Source organism: Pipistrellus kuhlii, unplaced genomic scaffold, assembly GCF_014108245.1.
Source record: "Pipistrellus kuhlii isolate mPipKuh1 unplaced genomic scaffold, mPipKuh1.p scaffold_m20_p_74, whole genome shotgun sequence".
Taxonomy (NCBI): Eukaryota; Metazoa; Chordata; class Mammalia; order Chiroptera; family Vespertilionidae; genus Pipistrellus; species Pipistrellus kuhlii.
This window is the reverse complement of record NW_023425578.1, coordinates 591,855-619,775: the sequence shown is the minus strand read 5'-3', so window position 1 is coordinate 619,775 and position 27,921 is coordinate 591,855. Positions and strand designations below refer to the sequence as shown.

At 63.3% G+C, this 27,921-nt stretch overlaps 3 protein-coding genes across 7 annotated transcripts in view; 1 reads left to right on the top strand and 2 right to left on the bottom strand.

Moving 5' to 3' along the window:
- Positions 1-10: 10 nt before the first annotated feature.
- On the bottom strand, positions 11-12,435 carry ZNF664 (zinc finger protein 664). 4 transcript variants are annotated; one of them, XM_045576100.1, is made up of 4 exons: positions 12,325-12,435; positions 11,499-11,616; positions 3,593-3,647; positions 11-3,501 (listed from the first exon to the last, which is right to left on the bottom strand). In XM_045576100.1, the coding sequence occupies exon 4, from the start codon at positions 2,947-2,949 to the stop codon at positions 2,164-2,166; it is 786 nt and encodes a 261-aa protein (XP_045432056.1). In that variant the 5' UTR covers positions 2,950-3,501; positions 3,593-3,647; positions 11,499-11,616; positions 12,325-12,435; the 3' UTR covers positions 11-2,163. The 4 variants fall into 4 exon arrangements, with proteins under 4 accessions (XP_045432056.1, XP_045432057.1, XP_045432058.1 ...); XM_045576102.1 differs by lacking the exon at positions 12,325-12,435 and adding an exon at positions 12,072-12,263 and having other exon boundaries at positions 2,935-3,501; XM_045576101.1 differs by lacking the exon at positions 3,593-3,647.
- Positions 12,327-19,352, top strand: CCDC92 (coiled-coil domain containing 92). 2 transcript variants are annotated; one of them, XM_036422921.2, is made up of 4 exons: positions 12,327-12,423; positions 17,226-17,371; positions 17,771-17,812; positions 18,445-19,352. In XM_036422921.2, the coding sequence occupies exons 2-4, from the start codon at positions 17,242-17,244 to the stop codon at positions 19,188-19,190; spliced, it is 918 nt and encodes a 305-aa protein (XP_036278814.1). In that variant the 5' UTR covers positions 12,327-12,423; positions 17,226-17,241; the 3' UTR covers positions 19,191-19,352. The 2 variants fall into 2 exon arrangements, with proteins under 2 accessions (XP_036278814.1, XP_036278812.1); XM_036422919.2 differs by lacking the exon at positions 12,327-12,423 and adding an exon at positions 12,696-12,750.
- An 864-nt stretch (positions 19,353-20,216) lies between these two features.
- The window catches only part of DNAH10 (dynein axonemal heavy chain 10), a 55,056-nt gene continuing 47,351 nt past the window's right edge, over positions 20,217-27,921 (bottom strand). The window contains exons 66-79 of the mRNA XM_045576114.1: positions 26,601-26,705; positions 26,193-26,347; positions 25,649-25,803; positions 25,222-25,405; positions 24,147-24,347; positions 23,826-24,035; positions 23,620-23,715; positions 23,117-23,294; positions 22,686-22,817; positions 22,347-22,558; positions 22,080-22,247; positions 21,641-21,821; positions 21,043-21,188; positions 20,217-20,594 (exon numbers count right to left, since the gene is read on the bottom strand). Of these exons, the coding sequence (XP_045432070.1) occupies positions 20,448-20,594; positions 21,043-21,188; positions 21,641-21,821; positions 22,080-22,247; positions 22,347-22,558; positions 22,686-22,817; positions 23,117-23,294; positions 23,620-23,715; positions 23,826-24,035; positions 24,147-24,347; positions 25,222-25,405; positions 25,649-25,803; positions 26,193-26,347; positions 26,601-26,705 (2,270 nt within the window). The 3' untranslated portion in view covers positions 20,217-20,447. The remainder of the gene's footprint in view (positions 20,595-21,042; positions 21,189-21,640; positions 21,822-22,079; positions 22,248-22,346; positions 22,559-22,685; positions 22,818-23,116; positions 23,295-23,619; positions 23,716-23,825; positions 24,036-24,146; positions 24,348-25,221; positions 25,406-25,648; positions 25,804-26,192; positions 26,348-26,600; positions 26,706-27,921) is intronic.

The following is a 27,921-nucleotide window of genomic DNA, read 5'->3' as shown; positions in this document are numbered from 1 at the left end:
GCGCTGAGCCGTTATAAAGTAATTTATTAAACTGATCTGGACATACTGTAGGTCAAATAATATTTCTGAAGACAATCATGGACTTTAAAGCTTGACGTAAGATTAGTAGCTTCAAAAGTGTTAGTCGTTTCCCGGCGACAGCATGATAAAATAAGTCAGCTATGTAGAAATATAGAACTCTAGGCGGCGGGAAACGCCGGTCCTCGCCGCGCGTCCTCGCCGGGGAGGAAGCCGGCCCGAAGGCTAAGTGATCTGCCGGCTCCCGTCCTAACAGTGATCAAGCTAAAACCAAACCCACGTCCTAACCTAGCGAAGACTACGGCGAGCTAACAGGCTCTCTACCGACTATAGACGCCTAGCTTCCCTGCACCGCGCTGGCGGGCGCGAGAAGACGCTACAGTGAATGGTGGCCGGGGCCGGCCTGGGAGGGGCCGTTCTGGGTGGAGGGGAGCGTGTGGGACGTGCCCCACAGGAATGATGTCTGGAGACCAGGCCAGACCGGGACCAGCTAGCCAGGGCCACCTCGCTCCCCAGCCGCCCCCTTCCCCTTACAACCCCTTCCGAACAAGTTCACGGGAGAAACTCAAGCTCCGTCAGCACTTCCGTGACTGCGCTGGGTGCTTGCTTCCAGCCTGGGCCAGTGGACACACCAGCTGGGGACAGGCCACCGGGTCCCAGCTTCCAGGACCCTAACTTCCCCACGACTTCCTGAGCAAAGGGCTGCACGCGGGCCAGCGCCGGCAGGACGGCAGCCAGGCGGGCCGCGGCCGCTGTGTGGTCACTGGGGACTTTTGGTCTAGACGTTCCTGGAGTTCCTCCACGTGAGTGTTTAATATCAATGCAGAAAACAAACAAACAAAAAAGGCCTAGAACCCTCACTGCTCACTCCGCCGCGCCCGCCTCTGTCCGCAACCACCACAGTCTGCCCCTGTGGTTTCGGCTCTCCACCCTACACCGCCCCAGAAAGGCCTTGCCCAACTGCTACCTAAGGATGTCCCACCCCCACCCTCCCCCCCTCTACATCACCCTTTTATGTCTTCATAGCAATCACTACCCAAACTACGTCGTTTACCCACGCCTGTCTCCTCCACCGGAAGTAACTCCATGAGTAGGCCCTTGTCTTCCTCAGTGGCATTCCCGCACCCAGCACAGTGCCTGGCACATAGGGGCGTTCAATAAATACTTGTTGAATGAATGGATGGAGAGAAGGGTAACTAGCATAGCCATTCAGGCCTAAAAGGGAACTGATAGGTGATCCTCAACCAAGGCCACTGCCCAGAATCATAAGGATGAGTCTATGAGCAGTGGCTCCTCCCCCCTCCCACCCGGGCTGCCCTGGTGAGAAGGATCCAGTCACAAGGGAGCCCCTGAGGGCACAGAGTTCCAACTCCACCTGCTCCTGCAGCCCTATTTACATTCAGCTATTTCCAAAAAAAAAAAAAAAAAATGTTCAAGTTAAAACTAGGTGATGTAGCCGACAGAAAGTAAGTCTAACAGAAAATACAGTGATGAGAACCCACAAAACTAAAAAAAAAAAAGGTCAGGGGAGCGTGCGCCTGCCAATGACCCGATGGGCTGCGTGAGGGCGCCCGAGCCGCTGAAACCTGCAGCGAGATGTGATGCCATCTAGGAAGGCGGTGCTTCTGGGAAAGGACTCGGAGGACACTCAGGCAAAGTGGGGTGCCGACAATGGGATCTGTGAAAATTCCAGAGCACTGCCTTGGGCAGCCGTCCCTTTCAAATGCATAACTGATACGACTGATCAAGAGAAGGGGGTCATGAGCTCCTGACAGGGTACCTGGGACACTTGCTGTTGGGGCGAGTGTCCGAAGGAGGGGATGCGGGAGACTGAGTGATGATCGTGGTTTCCTGTGTGGCACTCAACTGCGGAGGCGCTGGGCCGGAAGCCCAGGAAACACCCCCGCCTCCTGTGAGTGGGAGATGGCTGGGACCTCACAGCCCATCCTGGGCAGACGCTCGGAGGGACATCGAGTTGTGGAACACACTCGGAGGAATAAAAACTGCCTCACCTACGCCTCCTCAAAGGAACCTTCTGCCTGGGCTTCCAGGGGCCATTTCTTGGGTCAATGCAGGTATTCATTCATAGGGTTTCCTTCCTAGTGGCACTTATGGGTTTTAAGATTTTTAACTATTAGCAACTCTTTATATGACTGATATTTTGAGATGGTTTCTCTCCTTTGTGTGCACTCTCTGGTGGATGCAGAGGCTGGTGCTCTGGCTGAAGGCCTTCCCACACTCATCGCATTTAAAAGGCTTCTCCCCAGTGTGCACTCTCTGGTGGATGCAGAGGCTGGAGCTCTGGCTGAAGGCCTTCCCACACCCACAGCACCTGTAGGGCTTCTCCCCAGTGTGCACTCTCTGGTGGATGCAGAGGCTGGAGCTCTGGCTGAAGGCCTTCCCGCACTCATAACATTTATAGGGCTTCTCCCCCGTGTGGACCCTTTGATGCATGCAGAGGCTGGAAGTGTGCCGAAAGGCCTTGCCACACTCTTCACATTTGAAGGGCTTCTCTCCGGTGTGGACTCTCTGGTGCATGCACAGGTTTGAACTATTGCTGAAGCCCCTCCCGCACTCGCTGCAGACATAGGGTTTCTCGCCTGTGTGAACTCTCATGTGAATCTGGAGGTGTGAGCTCCAATTGAAGGCTTTGCCACACTCGTAACATTTATAGGGCTTTTCTACTGTGTGGATTTTCTTATGTCTGTTGAGTTTCGTCGTGGTGCTGAAATCCTTACCGCAATCATCGCATTTATAGACCTTCTCTCCCGTGTGGTCTCTCCAGTGAATGTGGAGCTCGGAGATGTGGAAGAAGCCCTTGTCGCACTTGTCACACTTATGGGGCTTCTCGGCAGTGTGGACCTTCTGGTGCATGAAAAGGTCTGCTCTCTCAGAGAAAAACTCCCTGCACATGGGGCACTTGTAGATCATGGTTCCTATTTGGTATCGTGGCTGAGAGGAGAACGTCCTTGCGGCTACTATCGCTACAGAGCCTCGCACCTTGCCATGCTGGCAGCTTATCTCAGGCTCGCTCCGCTTGGGGGGTTCAAGGTCGGCCTAAGCTCTGCCCTGCCTGCCTTCCAGAGGAAGGCTTCTTCCTGCATAGCGCTCCCCACTCGGTCACTACTGCCTACGCAGTGACACGCACGCCCGCGCGCACCCCGGGCTCAGGAACACAGAGCTCCCCTTGGGGTCCTGAGTGTCCACATCGCACGGGCCACCTGCAGACCTCGGCTGGCGTCTAGAAGCCTCAAAGCTCCCTGTGTGGTGGCCTCGCACTTCTCACGCAGACGGCGGTGCACAGCGTCCCCCGCCGCAGAGGCTGAGAGCTCCGAGCGGGTCTGGGCCGCCCGCAGGCTCCCCGGGGAAAGTCAGCGTGGCATTCGCCTCCTGCACGTCCACCGGAGTTTCCCAGAGGCAGTTCCTCGGGCCCAGGGGTGCGGCTCCTCCGCTGAGGACTCTGCCCGGGCACCACTCCAGCTCCTGCGACAGAAACAGACAGAGACAGTGAAAGGCCTTCTGTCCAGGCTGCTGCCATCCGTGAGGAAGCGGGTGTCAGTGTGAGCGCACAGACCTGCCCTGCTCCTGCGCGGGGAGCCTGTCTTCCGCGTGCGGTCCGGGGTGCAGGTCTGAGGAGAGAAGGTGCAGATGTCAGGCTGTGCACAGCGCGTCACAGCCAGCACCACCCTCCCTGGCACACCGGGCGCTCCCGGGAAAGGAGCCCGCAGAAGCCCTGGAGCGCGAGGAGCAGCCGCCCGCATACAGGACCAGAAGCAAAGCAACACCCCACCCGGGACTTCGGAAGGGCAATCCTGCGGCTCCCGCAGCCAGCACCCGGGGTGGGAGCCGCACGCAGTCCCCGGGGAGAACGACACATGGTGTGTGGATCAGGCACGTCTGTCCTGTGCTTTCCTGACGAACTTCAGGTCCCGAACCTGAAACGCCAAGTCCTGCCCGGCCTTCCCCGTGCCCCGCTTTGTTTCGGGCTTGCACATGTGCCTCCTGTGCCTGCCCTCCTTCCCCGCCTGCATGGCTGGGTCAGCGCCCCCACAGAGGGCCCAGGGAGACTCCAGGCGGAGCAGCAGCGGTCAGACCTCCTCGCTCTGGGTGTGATATCAGCCTCCTGAGCCAGGATGGAGCGTCAGTCAGTGCAGGGGGGAGCTCCACTTGGTGAGCGCATCCCCGAGGGCTCCCCACGCCCTCTGCCCCCCACAGACACGGCTGTACCCATCCCAGTGCACGATCCAGTCTTTTGGCCGCCAACATGGACAACATGCACAGCAAACAGAGTGAGGAGCGGACGGAAAGAAGTAACTCCCACAGCTTCCACCGAAGGCCCGAGGGTCAGGTTCACACCTCAGCCACCGCTCCATCGCGTGTGTTCTGTGCTCAGTGACAGGCTGTCAGTCACAGACAGACACACACACACACGCACGCACGCACGCACGCACGCTCTTTAAATGCACCCGACCTTCAGGCGGGGCAGGTGCTGGCATTGGCTCTATCCAATCTCACCGCCTCTAGGCTCTCGGCCACCACACACCAGACCTCCAGCCTCTCCCCCTCAGACCTGCCCGGCCAGTTTCTCCTCCACCCCCAGGTCCTCAGAGAGCTGGGCGGGTCTCACGGCCGCAGGCCTGCACCCAGCACCTGTCAGCAGCCCTTGGGAACTGGAAGTTCATGTGATGAAGCTGGAGCCTGCGTTCTGCAGCTCCCCTGGTCTAACTGGGAGCCGGGCCTCCTCCAGGCTGAGGTTCCTGAACGCTGGCGAGCTGAGAAGCCCGGGCTGTTTGCCAGCTCCCAGTGACGCCAAGAACTCGGGATCCGTGAAATGCTTAGATCCTGAGGCTTAACCCTGCGCACTCACACCGTGCTTGTGAAGGTGCGTCCGAGTGAGGGCGCCAGTGCCAGAAGGAAGGAGCAGGTGACCTTCATGAACGGGCAGGCCCATCCCTCGGGGCAGGTCTGCTCTGGCCAAGGCCTTCTTCCCAAGACCTGTCACAGGACCCCGGGCGGCACTGCAGGCAGGACGGGAAATAAGCAACGATTCTTTTATGGAGCTAAACTTGCAGGGGCATGAAAGATAAATGAGCTCCAGGACCGCTTTGCCGAATGCTCCGGTGACAGATGAGCGCGTCCAGGGGGAACGGAGGCGTGGACACACCCGCCTGCCGGGAGCAGTGCTCGGGCTCTGCGTGCTGCCGCCGTGCCAGGTCAGGTTTGTGCTTAAAATCTCCCAGGAGCAAATGGATCCACCGAAGCCTGGTCTCCCAGCCCGATTCCTCCCCGTGGATAACTGAACCTGGGCTAAATGGCTTCAACTGGCCAAGCCAGTCCCATCCTGCGCCCTTCCTTCATCACTCCTCCGAACCATTTCAACTCCGGGTCCTGTCCACTCCCGAGAGTCCCTCCGCGGGCGCCAGGACGCCACTCCACCAGTGCCTCGCCGGCACGCACGGCCAGCCTGCCGGGCTCAGGACTCCGCTGGGAGAACCTGCTCCCGAAGGCCCACAGCTGTGACCTGAACGACAGTGAACAGGGACCAAAGCGGGGCCGGTCAGACTCCTGGGGTCCCCCGGGAAGGGGACTGCCTGTTTGTATCCCCCCGCCCCGCCCCCTCACTCACACAGTGAAGCCTGACCCCAGGTTACGGTCTCAGGAGACGGAGCCTTCGGGAGCACCCAGAGCGCCCCCTCACCCCTCCGCCTGAGGGCAGAGGACACAGCGAGAAGAGAAGACGCTGGCTACGGACAGGAGGGCCCTCACCAGACACTGACTCCACGGCACCTGACCTTGGACTTGCAGCGCCCGGAGCTGGGAGAAACGAATGCTTGTCTGAGGCACCCAGGCTGTGGCGGTTTGTTATGCAGCGTGAATGCACTACGGCAACTTCCAATGGCCAGACGGACTCCCAGGGGGTAGAGACAGGGACCCCTCTCCGGGCCTGGCCGGCCTCCTCATGGGAGGGACCAGCTGGACAGCACCAACAGCGACCACACCAATCAGTCTGACCACAGGACTGACAACAGGCCCCCAGCCCTTCAGACGGCCGCCGCCTGCTCAGAGAGGCAGTTCAGCCCGATGAACCCAGACACCGCGACACGGCCCAGAGCCAGGCTCTCCACGGGAAAGGCTGATGGCCCGGTCTGAGCTGGACAGCATTCTCCAACCTTAACCATTCAGTCGGGTTAATTGCATCCCAGGACACACGGAAACGCTGGCTTTAGCCAGGGTTTGTGCCCAGCGCCTGCTCGCTCGCACAGCGAAGCCCAGGTCTGCAGCGAAGTCTCCCTGCAAAGCCTCTGGGAAGAGCCGGCACGTCCACCTTTCTGCGCAGCGTCCATCCCTGGCCCTCACCACAGCCGACACCCTCCCTCCCGGTACAAAAGCCTCCCGCTCACCCTGCCGCTGGTGTCACCTTCTGCAATGAAATGGGTTGTCCCACTGCTTAACCCTGTGCCCCGGCCTGGAACGTCCAGTCACTGCCTGTCTGATGCCTGTGGCTCGGACACTGGGCGACATTATTTCCTCGCACCTCCCCCGGCTCCTCTCACCACTGCCCAGCAGCCAGGGCAGCCAAGCCTCACTTCTCTTGGCTTCCCCTCCCCGCAGCCCCTCCCAACTCCAGGCCTTCCCAGTGAGCCCCTCTCACCTTCAGGTGGCACCCAGACGCCACTTCCTCCGGGATGGTTCCCTGACCTCCGCCCTTCCCCTCGTGCTCCCAGGGCCCGCACACGTCCTCCCACATCTCCCTTCCGTGTCACACGCGTGGCTTGGGCGCCCACCAAACCACATGCGCCTCCCCACTCCCAGGACCCGCTGCAGACCCCCAGCAGCACCTGCTCAGTGACCGGCCCACACCCTTTACCACCTCTCAGTCTCCCCGATCGTGCACGCCCGAGGCGCCCGAGCTCGCTCTACGGAGCCTCCCGGGACCCCGCTTCACGACTGCGCTCTGGCTGCCCGATGCCCGAGGACTGAAGGCCCTCGCTCTGCCGGCCCCTCCGTGTCAGACCAGGAAGCCCCAGCCCGTGTTCAAGCGCCTGTTATTCCACGGGCACAGCATTAGCCGTGGGAGCCAGTCTTATTCTGCACGCTGTGAGGAAGCCATTTTCCCCCAAATACTGGAAGTGACAAAATTCACTCACGCTAATTCCAGACGCTCCTTTCAGCGCGCGGACTGTGGGGAGCCGGCAGAGCTCGCCCCCGACGGGCAGGCCTCGCCCCCCTGGTGAACGTGCACATGCCTCCGCACCAGGCAGCTCGCCTGTCCTAGGTTCCTAGGTACAATGTACTTCCTAACACCAAAGGTCCCACTGTGAGTGTAATACAGAGTCTAGAAAACACCCAAAAAGTAAACTCAAAATTACCCAACAGCCCACCTCCCAATGTACAATTTTAAAGATTTTCACCTAATTTTCTAGACAATTCTCCATAGGTTTTTGTGGATGGCTGTTAGGGTTTTTATTTGAGTTTTAATCTTATCATGTATGTAATTTTGTGTCCTGGTTTTATTCCACTTAACTCTGTCGTAAACATTTTAATACATTTTCTGCATAAACACTTTAATGGCCCTACATTACCAAGCTGATGAATCATAACTTAATCATTCTACAAACGCATCCTTAAAACTAATTCTACTGCCCTAGCTGGTTTGGCTCAGTGGTTGAGTGTCGGCCCGCAGGCAGAAGGGTCACAGGTTTGATTTCGGTTGTAGGTTCGACCCCTGGCCCCGGTGGGGGCATACGCCATGCAGAGACAACCAATCAACGGATATTTCTCAGGCCTCTGTCTCTCTACTCCTGCCTTCCACTTGCCCTCAAAATCAATGGGAAAACATCCTTGGGTGAGGATTACCAGGAAAAACAATCTATCACAGACACCTGTGCACCAAGTGGCTGTTTAAAAAGGCTCCTCTGACGGTCCTCAATGGTTTCCATATCAAATGTAAACACTTCCCAGGCTCTTGCTACAGATGGGCGATGTGACATACTTGTAGAGAAGTTCCCATCAGCCCCAGCTACTGTCATTTTTTGAGTCTAAATTTAGGTCTTTGTACAATTGTTAAAGTAAATGCTCATTGTAGGAAAAACTTGAAACAATTAAAAAGCATGTGAAATAAAATACAAACAAACTGGCCCCAGCCGGTTTGGCTCAGTGGATAGAGCGTCCACCTGCTGACTGAAAGGTCCTGGATTCTATTCCAGTCAAGGGCACAGGCCTGGGTTGTGGGCTCAATCCCCAGTAGGGGACGTGCAGGAGGCAGCCGATCCTTGATTCTCTTATCAACGATGTTTCCATCTCTCTCTCTCTCTCTCTCTCCTTCCCTGAAATCAACAAAAACATATTTTTAAAAAATCTATCTCCCCTGACTTTCCCTCAGTAGTTACAATGTATCCTTTTCAAATATTTTGGCCTCAAACTTTTTCTATCTTTATTCAGAACACACGGTTTTCTGTTTTTGGTATCTTACGAAAAATTAAACTCGCTTTTTTGGCTTAGTAATATATCCTACTACCCACCCAGGCCACGCCAATACACACACGTCTACCTCGGTCTTTAAAAGCTGCTCTGTTCCTCAATCACTCGGCCCAGCTCTCTGCTGACATGGCGTTCTGGGGTCGGGCTGCCTTTGCGTTACCGCAGCCTCTCCCGGCCTCGGTGCTTCCGGTCCCTGCGCGGTGACACACCCGTCCCCGAAGACCGGACCGCCATGTGTGTTTCTGCTGCGGGGCGAGCGGAGCCTGCTCTTCACTTCCCATTTAGTTTCTGCCAGGCTGTGCTTGGGATTCATGACGCTGTGGATTTTAGGTCTGCATTGTGTGCTTAATCACATCCTGAACATTTTTAGTTTTTCAGAACCTCATTTCTGAAATGTAGCCAATAGCACCTACAAAATATCTCCCTTCTTTCCATTTCAGACCCTCACCTCACTCTTATTTCACGCATTACTGTTTTGACAAAACTTAGAAAACCTGTGTTAAATAATTTCCCAATTTTAAATTTGATTATTTTCTTGTTCAGTATAATGTGGACCATTAACATTTATGTTTTTATTTTTGCAATAAGAATGCACCTTTTCATTCCACTTTATAAAAAAAGAGGACTTTTGAAAAAAGAATAAAACGTCTATTTTTGTCCTTATTTAGTTGGTAGTTTGAATTCAACGTGAACACCAAGGGGAAGAGCAGCTCTTGCGCACACATCTCTGCGAGGGCCTATCTGGTCTCCCCACTTCACACACACACACACACACACACACACACACCCGTTCTGCATGCAGCAGCTGGAGGGCAGTTTGAAAATGCAAATCTAATTATGTCATTCCTCCGCTTAAAACCCAGCCCCGGGTAAACCATCCTGAGCCCACCGGCCGCCGCCCGCCCGCCCGCCCGCCCCCCCCCCCCCCCCCCCCCCCCCGCCTCGCTCCCCTGCCTCCATAACCGCCCACAGCCGTTCTCTCAGGCCCAGGGCAGGCAGCACTCCCCCCAGGGCCTTCCCACACGCCATTCCCCTGCCCGGAAAATTATGCCCCACTTCACTCCACACTAACGCCTACTCTCCCTGCACATCTCAGCCGAGTCTTCCTTTTGTAAAAGGAGGGGGTGGGAGGGAGGGAGGGAGGATGGATCTTCCCGGGCCCTCTCCCCACAACCTAAAACCTGGTCCTCTTGTCCCCTCCTGGGACAGGTGCTAACTCGCATCGCAGATAGTTTGGGGTCATACGAGCAGTCTGACTGCACTTCATTTCCATTCCCTCCACCGCAGACCCCCAACTCCCAGCAGGACAGCACACGCTGGTTTTTCTGCCCGCACTACAAGCTCTCGAGTACATCTGAATGAAAGAAAAAGACAAGACCCTTAACTGCATCTCTTACACCTTAAAATGGTACCACCCCTTCATTCAGCCAGTATTCAGATTCCTAAGCTCTTCCTGATGCTGCCTGCAGTCAGGAAGAACCGATTTTACCGATGGTGCGAAAGCTAAGCCGCTGCCACAGGAGCGCGCGCACGTTCCTCTCGCTGCTCATTAGGAGAGCTTTTTGGTGCCGGGTTCCGTTTGCTGAGACTTCACTCGAAGCCAACAAACTGATGTGCCTTATGTTTTATGGCACGTAAAGCACCAGGAAAAATGCGCTTTGTAAAATAGCCTTTAAGAGGTCTAGCATTAACAGCGCTTGATAAAAATGAATGTTAACAAAATCACAAATTAAAAGGCAAACTTGGCGATCTCTGGTATTCTGTAACACACATCTGGTCAAAAGAGAAAATATAAATTATATTGCAAATAAAAAGTTCCTTTGGATCGTAAAAGCTAATAAAACCAACATTTATAAACGTTCCCCTCTGCGAAGCACTTTCACATCCTTCGTGGCACTGAGCTCCGCGGAGCAGAGTGCGGGCGCTGCCGCCAGGTGCAGAGCAGCGAGCGGAGCTCAGAGCCGAGTCCTGCCCAAGGTCACAGGAGGGGGAAGCGGTGGAGTCATGGTGAGCTGGGGAGGTTTGGGGGAGGGGGCGGAGGCTGCGTGTGGAGGTCTGTAACCCGAGAGCCCTTCCCCCTGAACTCCCTAATTGGTGCTCCTCCTCTGAAACTGCGCCTCCGCCTCCGCCGTTCCAGGTACAAAGTTAGAGCTCCACTCGCCACCGGTCCAGGAAATGGCTCCATAAACCATGGTCACCCCAACTGGGGGCCGCGTTAACCCGTTCGCCACCTGCTGACGCGGAAGGCCGAGCGGCCTGGCAGTTAAAACAAAGGCCATGCGAGGGAGTGGGTGCACACGCGTCCCGTCTTTTGAAAGATCCAGAAGGACACGCTGCGGTGGTTCACTCCGGGGGCCGGCTGGTCGGCAAAGCCTTGAGCCATCTCGGGGGTGTCGGCACGTCTACCGAGAAAAACGTATGACCTGGCCCCTTTCAAATAACTTTAAAACCTTTTAAATCACCCCGGGGGCGGGGCAGGGGGCCAAGGTCATTTTCCTGCTCTTAGGAGGCGCCGCATCCAGACAGGAAGTAGGGGTCGGGTCTGGAGGAGACAAAACACGGGAACTAAACCAGGTCGGTCCCGTTCAAACAACACACCGTCTGCACAGCACACGACGTGCCTCCAGCCATGGCAAAAAACAAACAAACAAACAAACAAACCCGCAATAGCTCGGGATTTTGTTTTTGCTTTTTACTTTCTGGCCTCCTTTGTTGCGGGAAGGCAGCCAATGGGGAGCGGGCAGGCTCCTCCCGGGGCGCGAGTTGCCCTGAGTTGGGGGGGGGGGGGGGGTCCACAAAGGCGCCGAGTCCGAGGGGAACCAGAGGTGACCGGGCAGCGCTGCGGGAAGATGAGCCGGGTCTGGGGGAGGGAGGGCGGGGCGGGGTGTCTGGGAGGGGGACACACTGAGTTCATCAGAAGCCGGGACAGGAAGGAGGCCGAGGGGAGGCCTCCCGGGACGCGGGGCGAGGAGGGGGCGAGGAGGGCGCCGCCGCCTTACCTGCGGGAGCGGCCAGGCCGCGCTCAGACAATGGAGGCGTCCGGCGGCGGCCGCGCTCCGCGCCGCGGGCTCCTCATCGCCGGCGCCGGTGCTCGCCGGGCTCCGCGGCCGCCGGGCCCTGGAAAGCACAGCGCAGGCTCAGCCAGGCCGCCGCCCGCCCCGCCGCCTCCCCGGGGACCCGCCGGGCAGGCTCCGGGCGCCGCTCCTCCGGCTGCGGGAGCCCTTCCGCTCCCCCTTCCCCGGCGGCCACAACAATGGGGCCCGGAGTCCGGCCCCGCGGGGCCTCGCCTGCCGCCGCCCGGCCCGCGCCGCGCCCCCGGCCGCCATCTGCGCGCCCCGCTCCCGCAGCCCGGCGCCGCGGCCCACGCGGGGCGCGGAGGCCCGAGGCCCGCTGCCCTCGGCGGGGCCCCCCGGCTCGGGGCCGGCCCACCCAGCGCCCGGCCGCGGCCTTTCTCGACCCCCCCCCCCCCCCGGCCGCCCGCCCCCCCCGCCCGCGCCCCTGCCCCCCGCGGCCGCCGGCGCCCCGGGCCCGGGCAGGAAGGACGCGGCCGCGGCGCCGCCGCCCGAACTCACTCCGAGTGCGGGGCTGAGGCGCCGGCCGCGCCGCCGCCGCTCCGCCGGGGCCGCCTCACAGGTGCGCTCCGCGCCGCGCGCCGCACGTCCCGACGCCTCCGGGGCCAGCGCGCGTGCGCACGCACCGGCCGGCGGGCCCGCGGGAGCCGCGCCGCACGCATGCGCGCCGCCCGGCCGGCGCCTCAGCCCCCGCTCGCCGCCTCGCTCCGCCCTCCGCCCCGCGTTACCCGGGGCAACCGCAGTGCGGCCGCACCTGAGCTGCGCGCCTGCGTCCCACCCGCCAGACCGCTCCGCCCGGTGCGGGCCCCGCGCCGCCGCGGGTGCGGGACGGGCGCCGCCCCCGCCCTGCCCGGTGAGTACCGCCCGCCGCCGCCGCGCCCCGCCCCGCAGACACAGACCCGCCGCCGCCGCCGCCGCCCGGCGCCTCGGCCCCCGCCCCGTCGGCGCGGCCCCCGCCCCGGCGCTCCCGGCGTGCCCCGCGGCGCTCTGGGGCCGCCGGCGCATCGCCGGGCGGGCGGCGCCCCTGACCTCCCTGGGCGGCCCGGCGGGCAGGGCCGGAGCCCCGAGCCAGCCCCGCCCGCAGCCCCGCCCATGGGCCGCCGGCCCCCGCCGCCCGCCCCGAGGACCGCGCCGAGGCCGGGAGCCGCCCGCAGCACCGCGCTGGCCGCCGCGCCCGCAGGTGAGGCGGGGCCGCGGGGAGGCGCCGCGGGCGGCGGGGCACCTGGCGGGGGGACGGCCGTTCGGGGCGATTATTTGTGGAGTCCTCGCTGCGGCGGGAGGGGGTCCCCGGTCGCAGCCCCAGGGTGCGGGCGGGGACGGGGTCCCCTGCGGGCACAGCTCGGGGTGGGCGGACCGAGTGCGGGGAAGGAGGCAGAGTGCTGGGCCCCGCGCCCGCAGGTCCTGCAGCCGGTGGAGCGGAGCGGCCTCGCCGCGCCCCGCCGGCCGATGGGCTGGTGGGGAGGCCGGGCTGGCGCCGCTCCCGCCGGGCCGGGTGGGACCGCGGGGTGGGGATCCGCAATGCAGGTGCACGGGGCGCCCGAGGGCCCGCCGCTTTGTCTGGGAGGCCGCGGGGGGATGGGGGCCCAGGGAGGAGGCCGCCTGAATCCACACCGCCTGCCAGAGGCGTCTCCCCACCCGGGGGCGTTAGGGACCTGCCCTGGGGGGGCCTTTCGCGGGCCGGGAACCCTTTACGTAAGTGCCCAGCCTTCCGGCCTCTCCCCAAGCTGGGGGTGGGGGGGGAGGGTGGTCTCTAGTTTCCCCGAAGTAACACTGTGATTCCTGCACCGGCGCCTCCGCCAGGCTCCGAGGCTGAGCTTCTGGGGCCCAGGGAGGCCCCTGCCCTCTGGCTCAGCCCGCGGGCCTGTGTGCTCCGTCTCCAGCTTCGATGGTCAGCGGGATGGAGGGAACAGTCACCCTGTATCTGGTTGTAGTCATCCGAGTTGTAGGTAAATGACAAGCTGCCGGGCTGCAGTGCTGTATGTCCCGTGTCCCCCAGAAACCTACCTGGGAGGCTGTCAAAGCCAGAAGGGTCGGGGTCTGAGGACTTTTTCAGTTAAAATTTTATTTAAAGAGCACTGCTGCTGTTTTAGCAAATGATTTTTCTTCGCAGTCAAGAATCCACCTGCATTGCCATTGAGTTGTAAGGGAAAATATATTTACGTCTAAAGTGGTATGTGTTTGTGGTGTTCTTTACCTCCAAAGATGGCTTTGAATTTCTGTCTCTCTCTTGGCTAACTGTTCATCTCTTGTGATTTTTTTTTTTTGATGGAAGGTTAAGACTTGTGATAGCTGCGTCCACATGACCCTTTGTATTCCTACACTTAATCTTAGCCAGAAGGCTGAGAAGCGGCCCTTCTTATTATTCCTGTGCACGACGTTATAATTCCTCAGTAAGTTTAGTTTAGTTATGTTTTAAACCTAAAGTGCAGAACAGGGGTCACATTTTTACTATGGCACATGTACATACATCAAGCTAACCAACAAGCTTCTTAGAAACGAGATGTTTTTATTGTTAAAAATTTTTTTTTTTTTTAAGAAAAAAGACTTCTTTTACTTAGGACAGAAGATCACCCATTTGGGTTCTGAACTTCCCCGTTGTTTGCTGGTGAAAATCATTCTGTCTCCGCCATCACTCACTCGCCGGGGCGGATGTGCAGGCACTGATGCTGCGGTGGGGTCTGTGTGTGGGAGGAGTAGTTGTTTCTGTATCACAGAGCGTTTCTCTCGCTGCTGGCGGGACAAGACCGGCCCTCCTTCTCCTATCTGGAACAAGGTCAGCCCTGTTTGCTGGCGGTGAGCGTCTGCTAACGGGAGCAGCTCCCAGGGGCAGCCAGCCCCGGTGCTCGCCGTGGGTGCCGGAGGGGCTGGCTCTCACCGGCGTCCAGACGTCAGGTGGACACCGGCCGTCACGTCTCCGCTTCACCGTTAACCCGGCCCGGGTCCGAGCGGGGGAGTAGATGTGCTGTCTCCGGTGTTTAGGGCCCGCGGTGAGCAAAGGGACTGCACGGAGCCAGAGCGACTTCTGAGGACCAGGAGGGAACCTGCGGACTCACGGGAAGATGGGCTTCACTTTGACATAATAGCAAAAGCCGCCTCTGATGGCGCCGCCAGCCCCAGGAGGAGGCGCCCGCTGGGCCTCGCCGGGCAGGACGGCTCAGGAGGCTTCACTGGTGCTGCTGGAGAGGCCTCGGGCGATCGGAGGGCACGTGGTTCCTTTTCCTTTCCTACCTGCCGGCTTCTGCTGGGCACAGCGCCATCCTCAGGCTCCTGCGGCAGAGGCCGCCCGCCCCAGGACCCTAAGCCCGCTTTGCATTTGTATGGGGCCTGCGGGTCCCAGAGGCTAAGCTGCGTGTTTTCCTTAAAGAGACCCTGGTTAGCGACCTGCGGTCGCTATCTCGTCCTGCAGCCTTTGTTTTCTGTAATAAGCGTCTGCTCAGCCGGCGTCTTTAAAAGCCTTAGGAACGGGATGATGTCAGTCTTGGGAGAGCCGGCAGGGCGCAGAGGTGAATAGATTGTTTTTCTCAGCTGAAGTTATTTCTGAAAGACTCCGATTAAGGGCCAGCTCTTGTGCTCACGCTGCATTTATCTTCTGCTTACTTCACCGCTGAAACCCGACCCCGACTGCACGGGTGCGCTGGGCCCTGGGCGGCAGGGCTGCCTGGTGGTGGAGTCTGTGCTGGCAGCTGAAGGTGAAACCAAGCCGTGTCCCCCCGAGCCAGGAAGCCTACGCTCCCAGCCACCTCCTTCACTGCGTTTTGTGGGAGTTTCTGCTCCCAGCACTCGGTGTGGGGCTCACTGGAGAACGAGAATGGGGCGTTCTGGGAGTTCTCTCCCTCCCTGACATCACAAAGCATCTCAGCGAGAGTAGAGAACCTCCCGTTCTTAGGGGAGTCGGGCTGGAGCGTCACCTGGAAACGTGCCTGCCTCCCCTGCACGCACAGAAGTCAGGGAGAGGAAGCGGGACCGGTGAATCAGACCTGTCGGCACAGCGGCCACTGGATGGAAGGTCCTCGGGGCCCCTCGCCGTAGGTGGACATGCCGATGCCGTCCGAGGACAGTCCCGGGAAGTGAGGGTCTAGGTAAACGCCTGCCAGAAGGGTCCGTCTCCTTTAAAGGCACTGGGCCCCGCACCGCACCGGCCATTTGGCCTCCTCGTTCACCAGGGCCTCGGAGAGGGGTGCTGGCACTCCTGCCTCTGCCAGGGGGGCTTGGCATCTATGTGATGGCACCCCCGGAGGTCATGTGCCCCAGACCAGGGGCTCCTGCCTCTGCCCGCCTGTGCCCACACAGCCCCCGAGCGACAACCGGAAGCAGACCCCCTCCTCCCTGGACACGGTCGCTGGGGGCTCAGCCTGCCCGGCGTGCAGGCACCCCGTGGCCTGTAAGTGGAAGCTGGTCAGAGCTGAAAGGCTGAGCTCAGCTGAGCTGAGCTGATGGACCGCAGCGCGGTCAGCGACCCCATCACCAGGCCTGTGGCCGCGCTTCCCGGCGGCCGGGGCTCGTGTTCCCGTCTGATTGCCAGGCCTGCGCACAGCTCCTGCGGCCCCGCTCCGGCCGGCAGGCTCTCCGCAGGAAATGGCTGCCGGCCCCAGAGGGCTGTGCTGGGCCTTGTTTTTATCCTGGGCCACGTCCGAGAACCACGGAGCGTGGGATGCTGCAGGGCGGGTACTCGTGTGTCGTGGTCATGTCCCGTGATCTTGGGGCTGTTGCACTTGTCAAAGCTGTTTCTCCCCCCCCCCCAACTGGTGTTCCCCCCCTGCCCACGGCTGTGGGGAGCGAGAGCATAAGCTGGTGGATCGGAACAGACATTCCCGTCTCTGAGGGGTGAGGGCCCGGCCAACAAAGCGACTGCTCCCTTCCGTCCAGAAGCGTGGCCCGGGGCTCTGGAGCCGGGGCGAGCTCGTGGCCCAGGCCCAGGGGGGCGCTGCGGCTGTGACTGCGGGGGCAGCCCAGGGGAAGCCCGCTGAGTGCGGCTCGGGCAGGGGCAGCGCACTCGGCGGGCCCCTCGGGGCTGGTGGAGGTGTGCGGACGCCATGAGGAGGGTGTGGCAGGGGCCGAGGCGGGAGGACAGGGTTGATGCCGGGCTCGGGCCAGGAGGAGGGACGGGCCAGCAGGCAGGGCCTCTGGGAGCGCAGGACCGACCCCAAGCGTCGCGGGCTGCCACGCACCAGAACCTGACGGTGAGCATGGCCACTTCCCTGCCTCTGCGTGCTGAGCAGGTGCCTGTGAGCAGGCGAGGCAGCCCGGGACACAGGCCCTGGGCCCCTGAGGCTCGGGGGCCCTGGTGCCAGCACAGCCCTGGGCCAGCCCTGGGCCTCCTGTGTGCCCGCCCAGTGCCGCGCTGGGGACAGCAGCCCCCCTCTGCACCCACAGGACCGCTTTCGGGATGGTCCGCGTCCCGTCCGTGGCCAGGGCATCCCGATGCCTTTCTCCGGTCACAGTCAAGGCCGAGTCTCGGCCTGAGCCAGCGGGTGTCGCAGGCGTGCGGGGTGGGGCGGGCAGGGCTCGGGGACAGACCCAGGCTCCCGCTGTCACCCCGTGGCCCTGTGAGATGTTCCTCGGGAAGCTCCCAGGAAGGACGAGGGGGGCGGGGGGGCTAGGGGCCATTTCGTGTGGGAGCCGGTAGCCGCTGCCTGAGACCCCCTGTTCCCACAGGCCACCGCACGCCAGCATGGCGGCCTCGAACCTGGAGAACCAGCTGCACAGCGCGCAGAAGAACCTGCTGTTCTTGCAGCGGGAGCACGCGGGCACGCTCAAGGGCCTGCACGCCGAGATCCGGCGGCTGCAGCAGCACTGCACAGGTGCCTGCGCCCGGGAGGGGGGCAGGGGAGCTTTGAGGGGTCCTCTCCTCGGATCAGGTGACCCATAACCAGGAGACCACTCGTGCGGGGACCCCCTCCCCCTCCCACAGCCTGAGACTGATGAGAGCTGGGCAGCCAGCCCCGGGCGCAGCGCAAACCCACAGGTCCAGGTGCAGAGTGCCACCTAGCAGAGCCAGCTGCTGGCAGCACGTGGGTGATGGGAAAGGGGGTTCCCTCTGGACCCTGAGGAGGGCGGTGGCCACTGATAGCTTCCACCGTTGTCACGCTTGCCCCTAATCCTGCCCGTGTGGACCCCCCGGCTGGTGGCCGGTTCAGAGTGGACCAGGCCTTTGCAGTTGCTGTGACTGCCAGAACCAACGCCCGTGGTTTCCTTTTCAGATTTAACATACGAGCTGACCCTCAAAAGTTCAGAGCAGACAGGTAAGAACTGCCACCGGAGAGTGATGGTGCCTGCTCCCGCGGCCAGCGCTGTGCAGGGACCTGTGTTCCCAGGCTGCGGGCGGGAGGAGTGACACGTATGTTGGGGGCCTTTTCCGCCTCCCTGGGCTTCCTGGTTTCTGTCGTTGGTGACCAGGAGGCGGCGGTGGCGCAGGCCCCCAGGGCCCAGTGAGGGGGGCTCAGTACCAGTAGCCCCGAACGTGGCTGAGGTCCTTCCTCACTCCAGTCCCGGGCCTGCTTCCCCAGCCAGCATCCTGGGTCCCCGGAGATAGTCAGCCGGTGGCAGCCGCGCAGAGCTGGGGTGGGCCTGCAGGGTGGGACTTGGCAGACTCCACATTTGAATCAGACGCCCCTTCTAAGCAGCCTGTTTGCGGGGCAGTTACACACACGTGCGCCCAGCTCCGGTCACAGGTCAGTCCACGAGGCTAGGTGCTGGCCGGGCCCTGAGCCTGCCGTCTGTATTCCCGTCTCCCGGGTGCGCCTCCAGGAGCCGGCGCTGAGCCTGCCCGTCCGGCCGCAGCCGGTGGTCAGCGTGGAGGTGCCTTTTATACAGTAAGCAGGCCGAGGGCTGGCATGGCCGTGGCGGGCTCTCACCGGCCGTGCCTGTGCCCCAGGGGACGGACGCAGCAGCGAGCTGCAGAGGCGCTGCGAGGACCTGGAGGCGCAGCTGCGGGCCAAGGAGCAGGAGCACGAGGAGCTGCTGCGCGAGCTGGAGCAGAGGAACGCGGCCATCGCCGTGCTGGAGACCACCGTGCGCGAGCGCGAGAGGCGGTACCTGGAGGAGCTGAAGCTCAAGAGCCACAAGCTGAGCCTGCTGTCGGGGGAGCTGGAGCAGCGCGCCGGCACCATCGCCTACCTGACCTCGCAGCTGCACGCCACCAAGCGGAAGCTGCTCGGCTCCAGCGGCACCTCGGACGGCAGCCCCGGCGGGAGCCCCGTGCTGGCCGGCTACAAGCCCGCGCCCCCCAAGGACAAGCTGCCGGAGACGCCCCGCCGCCGCATGAAAAAGAGCCTGTCCGCCCCCCTGCACCCCGAGTTCGACGAGGTCTACAGGTTTGGGGGCGAGAGCCGGAAACTCCTCCTGCGGGAACCGGTGGACGCCATGCCCGACCCCACCCCGTTCCTGCTGGCCAGGGAGTCGGCCGAGGTCCACCTCATCAAGGAGAGGCCCCTGGTCATCCCGCCCATCGCGTCCGACCGCGGCTCCGGCGAGAAGCACAAGGTGCACGTGGGCGTGGCCCACCGCATCCACCACATGGCCCCGCCGCAGGCGCAGCCCGAGGTGGAGACGCTGGCGGTGGACCAGGTGCGCGGGGCGGCAGCCGTCAGGAAGAACTCGGGGACGGACAGAACTGTGTGAGGCCGCCCCGCCCACCGCTGCCACACTGTGATCACCGCTCCGGAACGCCCGTCACGCCGTTTTGTTTAGTTTCCATGCATGCCGAACTCTCAGACCCGCCAGCAGCCTTCCCCGCCCACCACCGTCTCCTCACCCACGTGCCCGTGCCCGATGCAGCTCCCGCAGTAGCCGCTGTGCCCAGCGCCGGTGCCGCATGGCCTGCTTCCCGCCACCCGTGTCCCAGCATGGACAGCGGCCGCAGGCTGCACGCTGCTCCGTGTCAACGCCGTCAGCCAGCCACCCCCGCGGAGACCCCTCACCTCCCACAGCCTTGCCCGGGGCCCTGGCGGCAGGCGTGTGTGTATGTCACGGGAACTAAATAAGATGACGTTGCTTCTCATACCACCACCACCTGAATGTGTGTCCATATTTTTTGTTAGTTTTATCCCAAATGTTCAAGATCCCAACAAACTTTATTTTCCAAACCTGCCTCCTCTCTGATGTGTGTCTTTTATTGAAGCAGCGAGGGAGGGAGGCGGCTGGGAGGGAGATGGCGGGACCTCCCGTAACTGCTGTTCTCTCGCCAGACAGTGGCCTCCACCAGGGACGTGGCCCGTGAGCGGTGCAGGGCTCACTTCCCTGTGGTCTCCCCTGCCCAGAGCTACCCGAGAAGGCCTTTGGCCCAGGCTGGGCCGCCCCGGGCACTCGGTGCTCGCCCGACTCCTCCCTCGCGGTGAGACCTCACCTTGTCGGCCGGCGGCCCAGGCTGCCCCGCAGCGCAGAAGGGGGCACCAGCACCGCCGTCCTGGAGCTGGTGGTTCTGCACCCAGCCCTGCAGACCCGGGAGCGGGTGGGGCTCACAGTGCACGCGGGAGGCCGGAGGGCCTGGGAGGGGGGGGCGGCTGCAGGGGCCGGGCCCAGGGCAGGGCTCTTCCTGGCGGGCCGCAGCGCGGCCGTCTGCCCGGAGGCGCCTGCAGCCAGTCAGACTGCTCAAACGCCTCCCGAGATGCACACGGGGTCCTCCCGGTGCCGCAGACGCGCCTTTTGCTTAATCCAGTGTTTCCTCTGAGACAGAGAAGGAAACCCTCAACATCTCAAAACGCTCTCCTTTAGATTTACTTTCTCTTAAACCCTTATAAAAGCTTCAACAGCAAAGCCGGCAGCTGGGTTCATGTGGGAAGGGACTCAAACGGCCGACTCCCAGCGGAGGAAAAGCCCTCCTGCCCTCAGAAGCCCGAGCGGCGTGGCCGGCCAGCGCCGCACGGGCCCCTTCGCCGGTCAGTCAGAGTTGAGGGTGAGGCACACGCCCTGCAGCACCCAGTGGGAGATGTGCCTCGTGGTGAAGAGGTCGGCTTCGAAGACCAGGCCCACGCCCATGGCGTTCCTTCTGGTGGAGGTGGTGTAGACGGGCGTCCGGAAGGTGTTCTGCGAAGGAGAGGCATGGGGGTGCCCGGGGTGGGGGAGTGCCCGGGGACGGGGGGGCCCGGGACGGGGGGCCTTGGCCTCTGGGCTCAGTGCGGAGGGCCTTCCTGCGAGACGCATCTAAGCCAGCAGGGGCCGGACTCTGAGGGCGGCCTCCCTAGCGTCATGTGGACACAGTGTTCGGAGGGGACCTGGGCCGGGGAAGCAGGAGTGGCTGCTCGCACCCGGGGACGGACCCAGCACCCCCCGCAGGCTCTCACGGGAGCCCGACCCTCCCGAGGCGCCTGCCCTCCCAAGTCTGCGTGCACACGTGTGTTTGCGTGCATTTTCCTGGGCAGCTATCATGCCTCACGGGGATCCCCCCCAGGGAAGGGTAGGCCACCTCAAGTGTGCCTGCAGGCGGCGGGGGGGGGGGGGGGGGCGGGGAAGGGTAGAGCGCGGGGCCTCCCACCTGCAGTTTGAGGCGGTGGACTTCGATGGGGATGATCTTCAGGATGGGCAGGTCCTCCACCAGCACCTTGGGCTTGCTCTTGACCAGACAGCCTCTCTCAAGGTCCCAGCCCGCGCCTTCCAGGTACAGTCCCGACACAAAGCACCCTGGGAGCCAGGAAGGGACCGTCATGCAGAGGCACAGGCGTGCGCGGGGCACACACTGGGAGCGTGCTCGAGCCTCCCCCCGGGTCCCTGCGGGGCTCAGAGGGACGCCCTGACGCGGGCACCAGGGCCAGGGGAGCCGGCGGGCCGGCTGCACTGCAGGCTGGGACCAGCGAATGTGACGGCCCCGCCTCGCCCCTCGGCTCTGGCTCCCAGGCCCGGCCTTTGGGGCTTCCAGAGCGGCCGCCCGGTGACCAGCCTCTGAAAGGTCAGACTGACCGGGGACCCCTCCACACGGACAGAGAGCCCAGTGGGAAGCGACGTGGCCGGCATGTCCCCACGTGGGCAGCGCAGGCACAGCAGTGGGCACAGCAGCGTGGCTCCCGACACAGCCTGGCCCCCTGGGCTCGCCGCTGCTCCTCCCTCAGAACCGGCGGCACCGGGCAGGGTCGCACCTTGTCCTGCCCGCTCGGTCACTTCCTCTGCGTCCTGGAACTTGGTCACATGCGTGAACAAGGTGGAGCGGTCCAGGGGCCAGCCGTTCCTCCGGCAGGTGGCCTGCACCAGGGCCGTGAGGTAGGACTCCGGCACGTGCAGCCCCGAGAGCCACATCACGTTGGGCTCACACTCCGTGACCTGAGAGCGGGGCAGCCGCGTCAGAGGCCGCTCCACGCTGCCGGCCCCGCCCGCCCAGAGGAGGGAGGCGGGTCTAAGGGCTTAGATGGACAGGTGCCCCCCAGTGAGGGGGCCAGGCTGGGCTGTGCCCTCCCAGGTCTTAAAACAGAAAGAGGAGGAGACACAGATGTGCTGCAGAGCACCGTCAGCGCGCGGGGTCGGCCCTGGGTGGGGGCGGGGCGGGGCGGGCGGGTGATGCTGGGCACGGGCGCCCCTCACCCAGTACGTGTACTGGCTGAAGCGCCGCAGGAAGTACAGCATCCAGTTGCCGAGGGACTTGAGCGTGTCGGGGGCCAGCTTCCTCCAGATGTGCGGGATGTGCCCCAGGAACAGCGACCTGGCCACGTCGTCCAGCTCGCTGCTCATGCCCACCTCCCCGGCCAGGGCCTGCGGCGGGTGGGGAGGCGGAGGGGTGAGGCCAGCCCTGGCGCGGGGAGCGGGCACCGCCTGGGGCTGCGCCGTCTGCCCCCGCCGCCCGGGGCTCACCCGCTGCAGCTCGGCCAGCGAGCGGGACATGCGGATCAGCAGCTTGTTGAAGCGCTCCAGCTCCTGCAGCAGCACCACCGCCGTGGGGGTGATGGTCCCGCCCAGGTGCCTGCGCACCAGGTCCAGGTCGAAGACCTTGGGCATCTTGTTCTCGATGTCCTTGGCCACGTTGCCAATGTAGTCCTCTCGGCTGATGCCGGTGCTCGACTCCCCTAGGGCAGGTCGCTCGTGAGGGGAGCGGGCGCCGGGCGAGGGGCCGGGCGAGGCGGCAGCACGGCGGAACCCAGACCAGAGGCGGAGCCCTGCCCGCCGGCCCGGACGCGCCCTCGGGCGGCCTACCTGTCTGAGGCTGCAGCTCCAGCAGGTGAGCCCACAGGTCCCGGGCGGCCTGCGTGTAGTAGCCGATCTCTGCGTTGGGGTGGAGACCGAACACCTCGGGCGTGTTGGCCAGCGGCAGGGCCTCGATGGCTTCTGCGGCGGACAGCGAGCAGTCACCGCGCGCACCGCCCCTCCAGACACCAGACCCCCTGCTCCGTGCACGGTCCCCAGGACAGCTCCACCCCAGCCCCATCCAGCGCCCCCTCGTCTGTATGAAAAGGCCGTGACCTCCGCAGGGCCACCCGTCATTCAGGCCAGGAATGAGCGCCAACGCCGCCAGCTCCGAGGCTGGCACCAGCCGTGGGACAGCCTCGCCCCCGGGCGGGGGGACAGGAGAGACAGAAGAGCCAAGTGATCAGCAGAGCGCTGGGATGCGGCCCCAAGAGACGCACCCACGAAGCGCTCCTTGGGGTCGGCCGCGCCCCCGGGGATCTTGTAGTCCACCTCCTTGTTGTGGAAGAAGTGGAAGGGCTGGAACGTGTCGAAGATGAAGTCGCCCAGGTACTCGTCCATGTAGATGGTCAGGATGCGGCGGTCGAAGCTGTCGATGGCCCGGCCTCCGTACATGACCTGCTCCCGGGAGTGGGAACGGCCGCTCTGGCGTTAAAGAAGCCACAAGCCAGCCCGCCGCGTGGCAGCAGCTTCTGCCCGGGAGGGGACCTGCTATCTCCCGGAGCCCGCACAGCCCGGCCCCCTGGAGCGGCGCCACGGCCTGTCCGAGGCGAGGCGGGCACTGCCCACTCCCGGGACAGGGCCCGGGCAGGGAGCGGAGCACGTGTGGCCGGGCTCTCGGAGGACAAACTGCTGGGTGACGAGCAGCCTGGTCAGAGGCCCAGGGCCCGGCTGCCGGCAGGAGGCGCAGAGGGACCGGTCAGGGAGGGTCCCGGCCGCCCACCTCTCCGATCAGGTACTTGAGGCTGCCCCACGGGATCCGCGTGTCGCGCTGGTGGAAGGCTTTGGTCAGGTACGTGTTCAGAATCTCCATGCAGACCTGGAGGGGGGCGGGGAGGCTCGGGCACGCTCCTGGGGACACGGGCGGGGGGGGGGGAGGATGTCCCGGGTGGGGGGGGGGGGAGGATGTCCCGGGAAGCGGGGCCGCACCTGGAAGTCGGACTCGTTGAAGTCGTAGTAGACGTTCCAGCCGATCTTGCCGAACTTCCTGCGCTCCTGCACCACGGCGTGGAAGAAGGCCAGCACGTACACCAGCGGCTTGAAGGCGGGGTGCGGGCAGTGCTCCAGCATCTCGTTCGAGATCTTGAAGTACGTGGCCCTCATGTTGAGCTTCAGCCCGTTGGGCGGCTCCGTGACCACCTGGCAGAGGAGACAGGGTGACGAGCCACAGGCGCGCGCAGACACACACACACACACACACACACACACACACACACACACGGTGGGTCCGAGGGGTCCGTGACCTCTGACCTTGAGGGACTTCTGCAGGATGCCGATGGGGAAGCCCTCCGTGGGGTCGGTGGTGAGCCACAGGCGGAAGTCGGGGTGGGGCTTGGTGATCCTCTCCAGCGACTTCTCCAGGTCCTTCAGCCACTTGACCAGGAGGTGGCAGTTCTGCAGCATCAGCCACTGCCCGCGGGCCACGGCCGTCTCCAGCAGCTGCAGGGCCACCTGCCCCGGGAGGGAAAGCTGGAGCCGCGCCACACCAGCCTGTGCCCTCCCAGGGCCCGTGCAGCCCCAGCTCAGCCCCAGCCCCAGCCCAGCCCAGTCCCCGCCCCCGCCCCCCGCCCCAGCCCCAGCCCGTGCCCCAGTCCAGCCCCCCCCCCCCCCCCCCCCGCCCCCGCCCAGCCCCAGCCCAGCCCCGCCCCCGCCCCCCCCCCCCGCCCCAGCCCCTGCCCCAGCCCAGCCCCCGCCCCAGCCCAGCCCCAGCCCAGCGCCAGCCCCCGCCCCAGCGCAGCCCCCGCCCCAGCCCAGCCCCAGCCCAGCCCCCGCCCCAGCAGAGGCGGAACCCCACCTTGGGGGACTCCTCCCGGCCCCTGTACCGTGGGCAGGTCCCCACCCAGAGCCCCTCTGCCCAGAAGATCCCACAGCCCCGACACTGGCACCCCCCTCCTGACCAAGTCGTCAGCCCAGCCACGGGCAGTGACACCTGACCCGCAGGGGGGCTGTGGGGCGGAGGAGGGACTACGTGATGGTCATGCCTCAGCACCTGGGCCCAGGCCACACTGCCCTGCTCTCACCTCATCCTGGCCCAGCCCCGGCCTGACCCTAACCCAACCATCGCTCTGGCTCTGACCCTGACCATAACCCTAGCCCTGACCCTAACCCAACCACAGCTCTAGCTCTGACCCTAACCCTAACCCTAACCCTAGTCCTGATCCTAACCCAACCACAGCTCTAGCTCTGACCCTGACCCTAACCCTAGCACCATAACCCTAGCCCTAGCCCAAACCATAGTCCTCGCCCTGCCCGCTGGAGCACATGCCCTTGGCCATGTCGAGTGGCCCAGCTGGCCTCCCAGACCGACTCCTCCCGCAGCGAGCACCTTCTCCTGGCCTTGGCCCATGGCCAGGAACTTGAGGCGGTTTCCCCCGAAGCCAGTGTGCTCGGCCAGCTTCATGAGGTCGCTGGCAGGGTCGGAGCCGGGGCTCAGGATGAACACAATGGGCGAGTTCGGGGTGCTCTGCTCGAAGATGGCCTCGAAGCTGATCATCGGGGGCTGCACGTACCTGGGGAGGGCCTCTCCCGCGTCAGGGGGCTCCTGTCTGGCCCCCGGGGACCTCACCCAGGCTTTCGGCGCCACCCGCCGTGTGAGAACCGCGTCTGTGCACCCCCCGCCCCATGCCGCTGTCTCCTCTGTGAACAGCGGAGCGCGGTCCTGCGTGGCCGTCATTACGCTCACGGTGGGCGCCGTGAAGATCCCCCGCAGCCGGCCCCCTCGCTGCCCGGGTACGGGGACCCGCAGCGCTCACTTCTCCCCCATGATGACCGTCACGTAGTCGGTCACGGCGCGGTAGACGCGGTCCACGCGGAAGCAGCGCAGGATGAGCAGCTTCTGGAAGGGGGTGATGCTGCTGTCGTAGCCCATGGGGAAGGGGAACTGTTCCAGCGAGTCCAGGTCGTACCACTGCGGGGAGAGGCCGTCAGGTGGAGCCACGTGTGACACTCCGGGCTGACAACGCGGGCAGGAAACAGCGGCGGCCACGGCCCCTCCGAGCTGCCCTGCTCCTCCCCGAACTGCGCTGACTGTTCTCCCCCCTGCCCCCCCGGGTGGGCAGGTCTGCATCCGAGGCACCGCTGGTCCCAGAGCCCAAGGGCGGGCACGGAGCTGCTGGGGCATTGCTTGGATGCCTGGGGGGCGGGCGGGGCAGGCGGGCGGCATGAGGACTGATGGACGGACAGGTGGAGGAGCTAGCTGAGCTCATGAAGCAGCGTTTCATCGGGATCTGAATGGGCCCCTCCAGGAGCGTCTCCATGCCCAGGGCAGGGCTGCGGGTGGTCTGGAGACGGGCTCACCTCCTGCCAGACAGTGGGGTTCTGCTCCACGGCGTCGGGGAGGCTCCCGAAGTGATCGGCGAACTTCTCCGACAGGAGCATGATGTCCTCCCAGCCCTGGTCGGGCAGCCATGCGCAGGGCTTCTTCCGCTTGTTCTTCTCCAGGGAGATGTTTCCTGTCGCCACGGAGAAGCTCAGCCGCCGCACCAGGCGGCGCTGCCAGGGCCTCCCCCGGGGGCAGCCCGCCGGGAAGAGGGGCGCGGCTCCCTGTGCTGCCCTCGGGCCCTCAGGCAGAGACGGGGCTCCGCCAGCCCAGAGCCGTGTCCGGGCTGGAACGGTCGGCCTGGACTGAAGGTCCCCGCGCGCGCACGGCCGGAGCCGCTCTGGGGTGCCAGGTCCCCGCACGCGGGAACGGCTGGGCGCACAAACCTTTCAGGAAGAAGTCGAGCTCCTCCTGGGGGACCCTCCCCTCCGCCTGCTCTATCTTGATGGTCATGTTGAAGGAGAAGAGTAACTTGTGCCTCTCAAACAGCCCTGAGGAGAAACAAGGGGGACCCCACTTCAAAGTCGTTCCTGGACACACGCACCCCATGCTCTCGCAGCACTGCTTACAGCGAAGGTGCCCTGCAGGGGAGGGGTTAGGGAACGGCAGTGCGTCTGCTCGGTGGGAGACCACGCTGCCGTAGAGGAAGGACCTCCCACCATCTGCAGAGCATGGGTACAGAGCTGGAGAGCGTGATGCTGAGCGAAATAAGCCAGTCGGAGGTAGATAAATATCACATGACCCCACTCATATGTGGGATATAATGATCAACATAAACTGAAGAACAAAAAGAGCCAGAGACAAGGTAACACTAAATATTCCGTGCAACCTTGGGGGGGGGGGGCGCGTTTAGAGAGCAACCAAAGGACTTGTAGCATGCATGTTAGCATGACCGATGGACACAGACAGTGGAGGGAGGGCATGTGCTGGGGGTGGGAGCAGCTGGGAGAGGTCAATGGGAGAAAAAGGAGACACATTAATACTTTAAACAGTAAAGAATTTAAATAAATTTTAAAGTCATTTCTAAAATCGAGTTTCTGGCACCCAGTGTGCTTCCACGTGACAGGCCCGGACAGTGCAGCTGCACGGAGCCCTCCCTGCTGGGGGTCCATGACCGAGGACAGAAGACACAGGCCGTCTGTGTGCCTGTCCTCAGGCAGCCTATGGAGGCGGGGCCGCTGCGGGGGCAGGCTCTGCGGTAGAGGAATACCTCCCAGCCCCTCCTGAGGAGGCGGCTACGTCCTAGGCTCTTCTCACAGAAGGCGCTCCTGGGGCAGCGTCCCAGCAGCCTGTGACCCGGACTGCACGTGGCATGTGTGAGAGGGCAATGCACTTGGCATCCTGGATCCAGCCCTGCCTGAAGCCACCATGGGCCTTTCCGTCTTCTCAGCTGGTCAACGCCCTTCCAGCGTCAGCTGAGGCGGCTGGGTTTCCCATCACCTCAGGCTGAGCTGACCTAACGCACAGGGCCTGGGACACCTCTAGGACACCCTCTCCCATAGCGCGCGCCCCCCCCCCCCCACGGGGCCATTTCTCACCAGGCAAACCCTCAGGAGACACAAAGCCCAAGCCCAAGTCCGGTGAGAGCACAGGCTGACGCCCTCCCACCCACGGGAACAAGCATCGTCCACAACCTTTGTCTTGCCCCCGGCCCGGCGGGCTGTCCCCTCCGGGTCACGTGCAGAAGCAGCCCTGAGCCCAGGCCCT

Coding starts and splice junctions, on each gene's coding strand:
- CCDC92 (XM_036422921.2), top strand. CDS start 17,242: ATGGCGGCCTCGAACCTGGAGAACCAGCTGCACAGCGCGCAGAAGAAC. Junction 17,372..17,770: donor GCTGCAGCAGCACTGCACAG/GTGCCTGCGCCC, acceptor TTTCCTTTTCAG/ATTTAACATACGAGCTGACC. Junction 17,813..18,444: donor CAAAAGTTCAGAGCAGACAG/GTAAGAACTGCC, acceptor CCTGTGCCCCAG/GGGACGGACGCAGCAGCGAG.
- ZNF664 (XM_045576100.1), bottom strand. CDS start 2,949: ATGATCTACAAGTGCCCCATGTGCAGGGAGTTTTTCTCTGAGAGAGCA.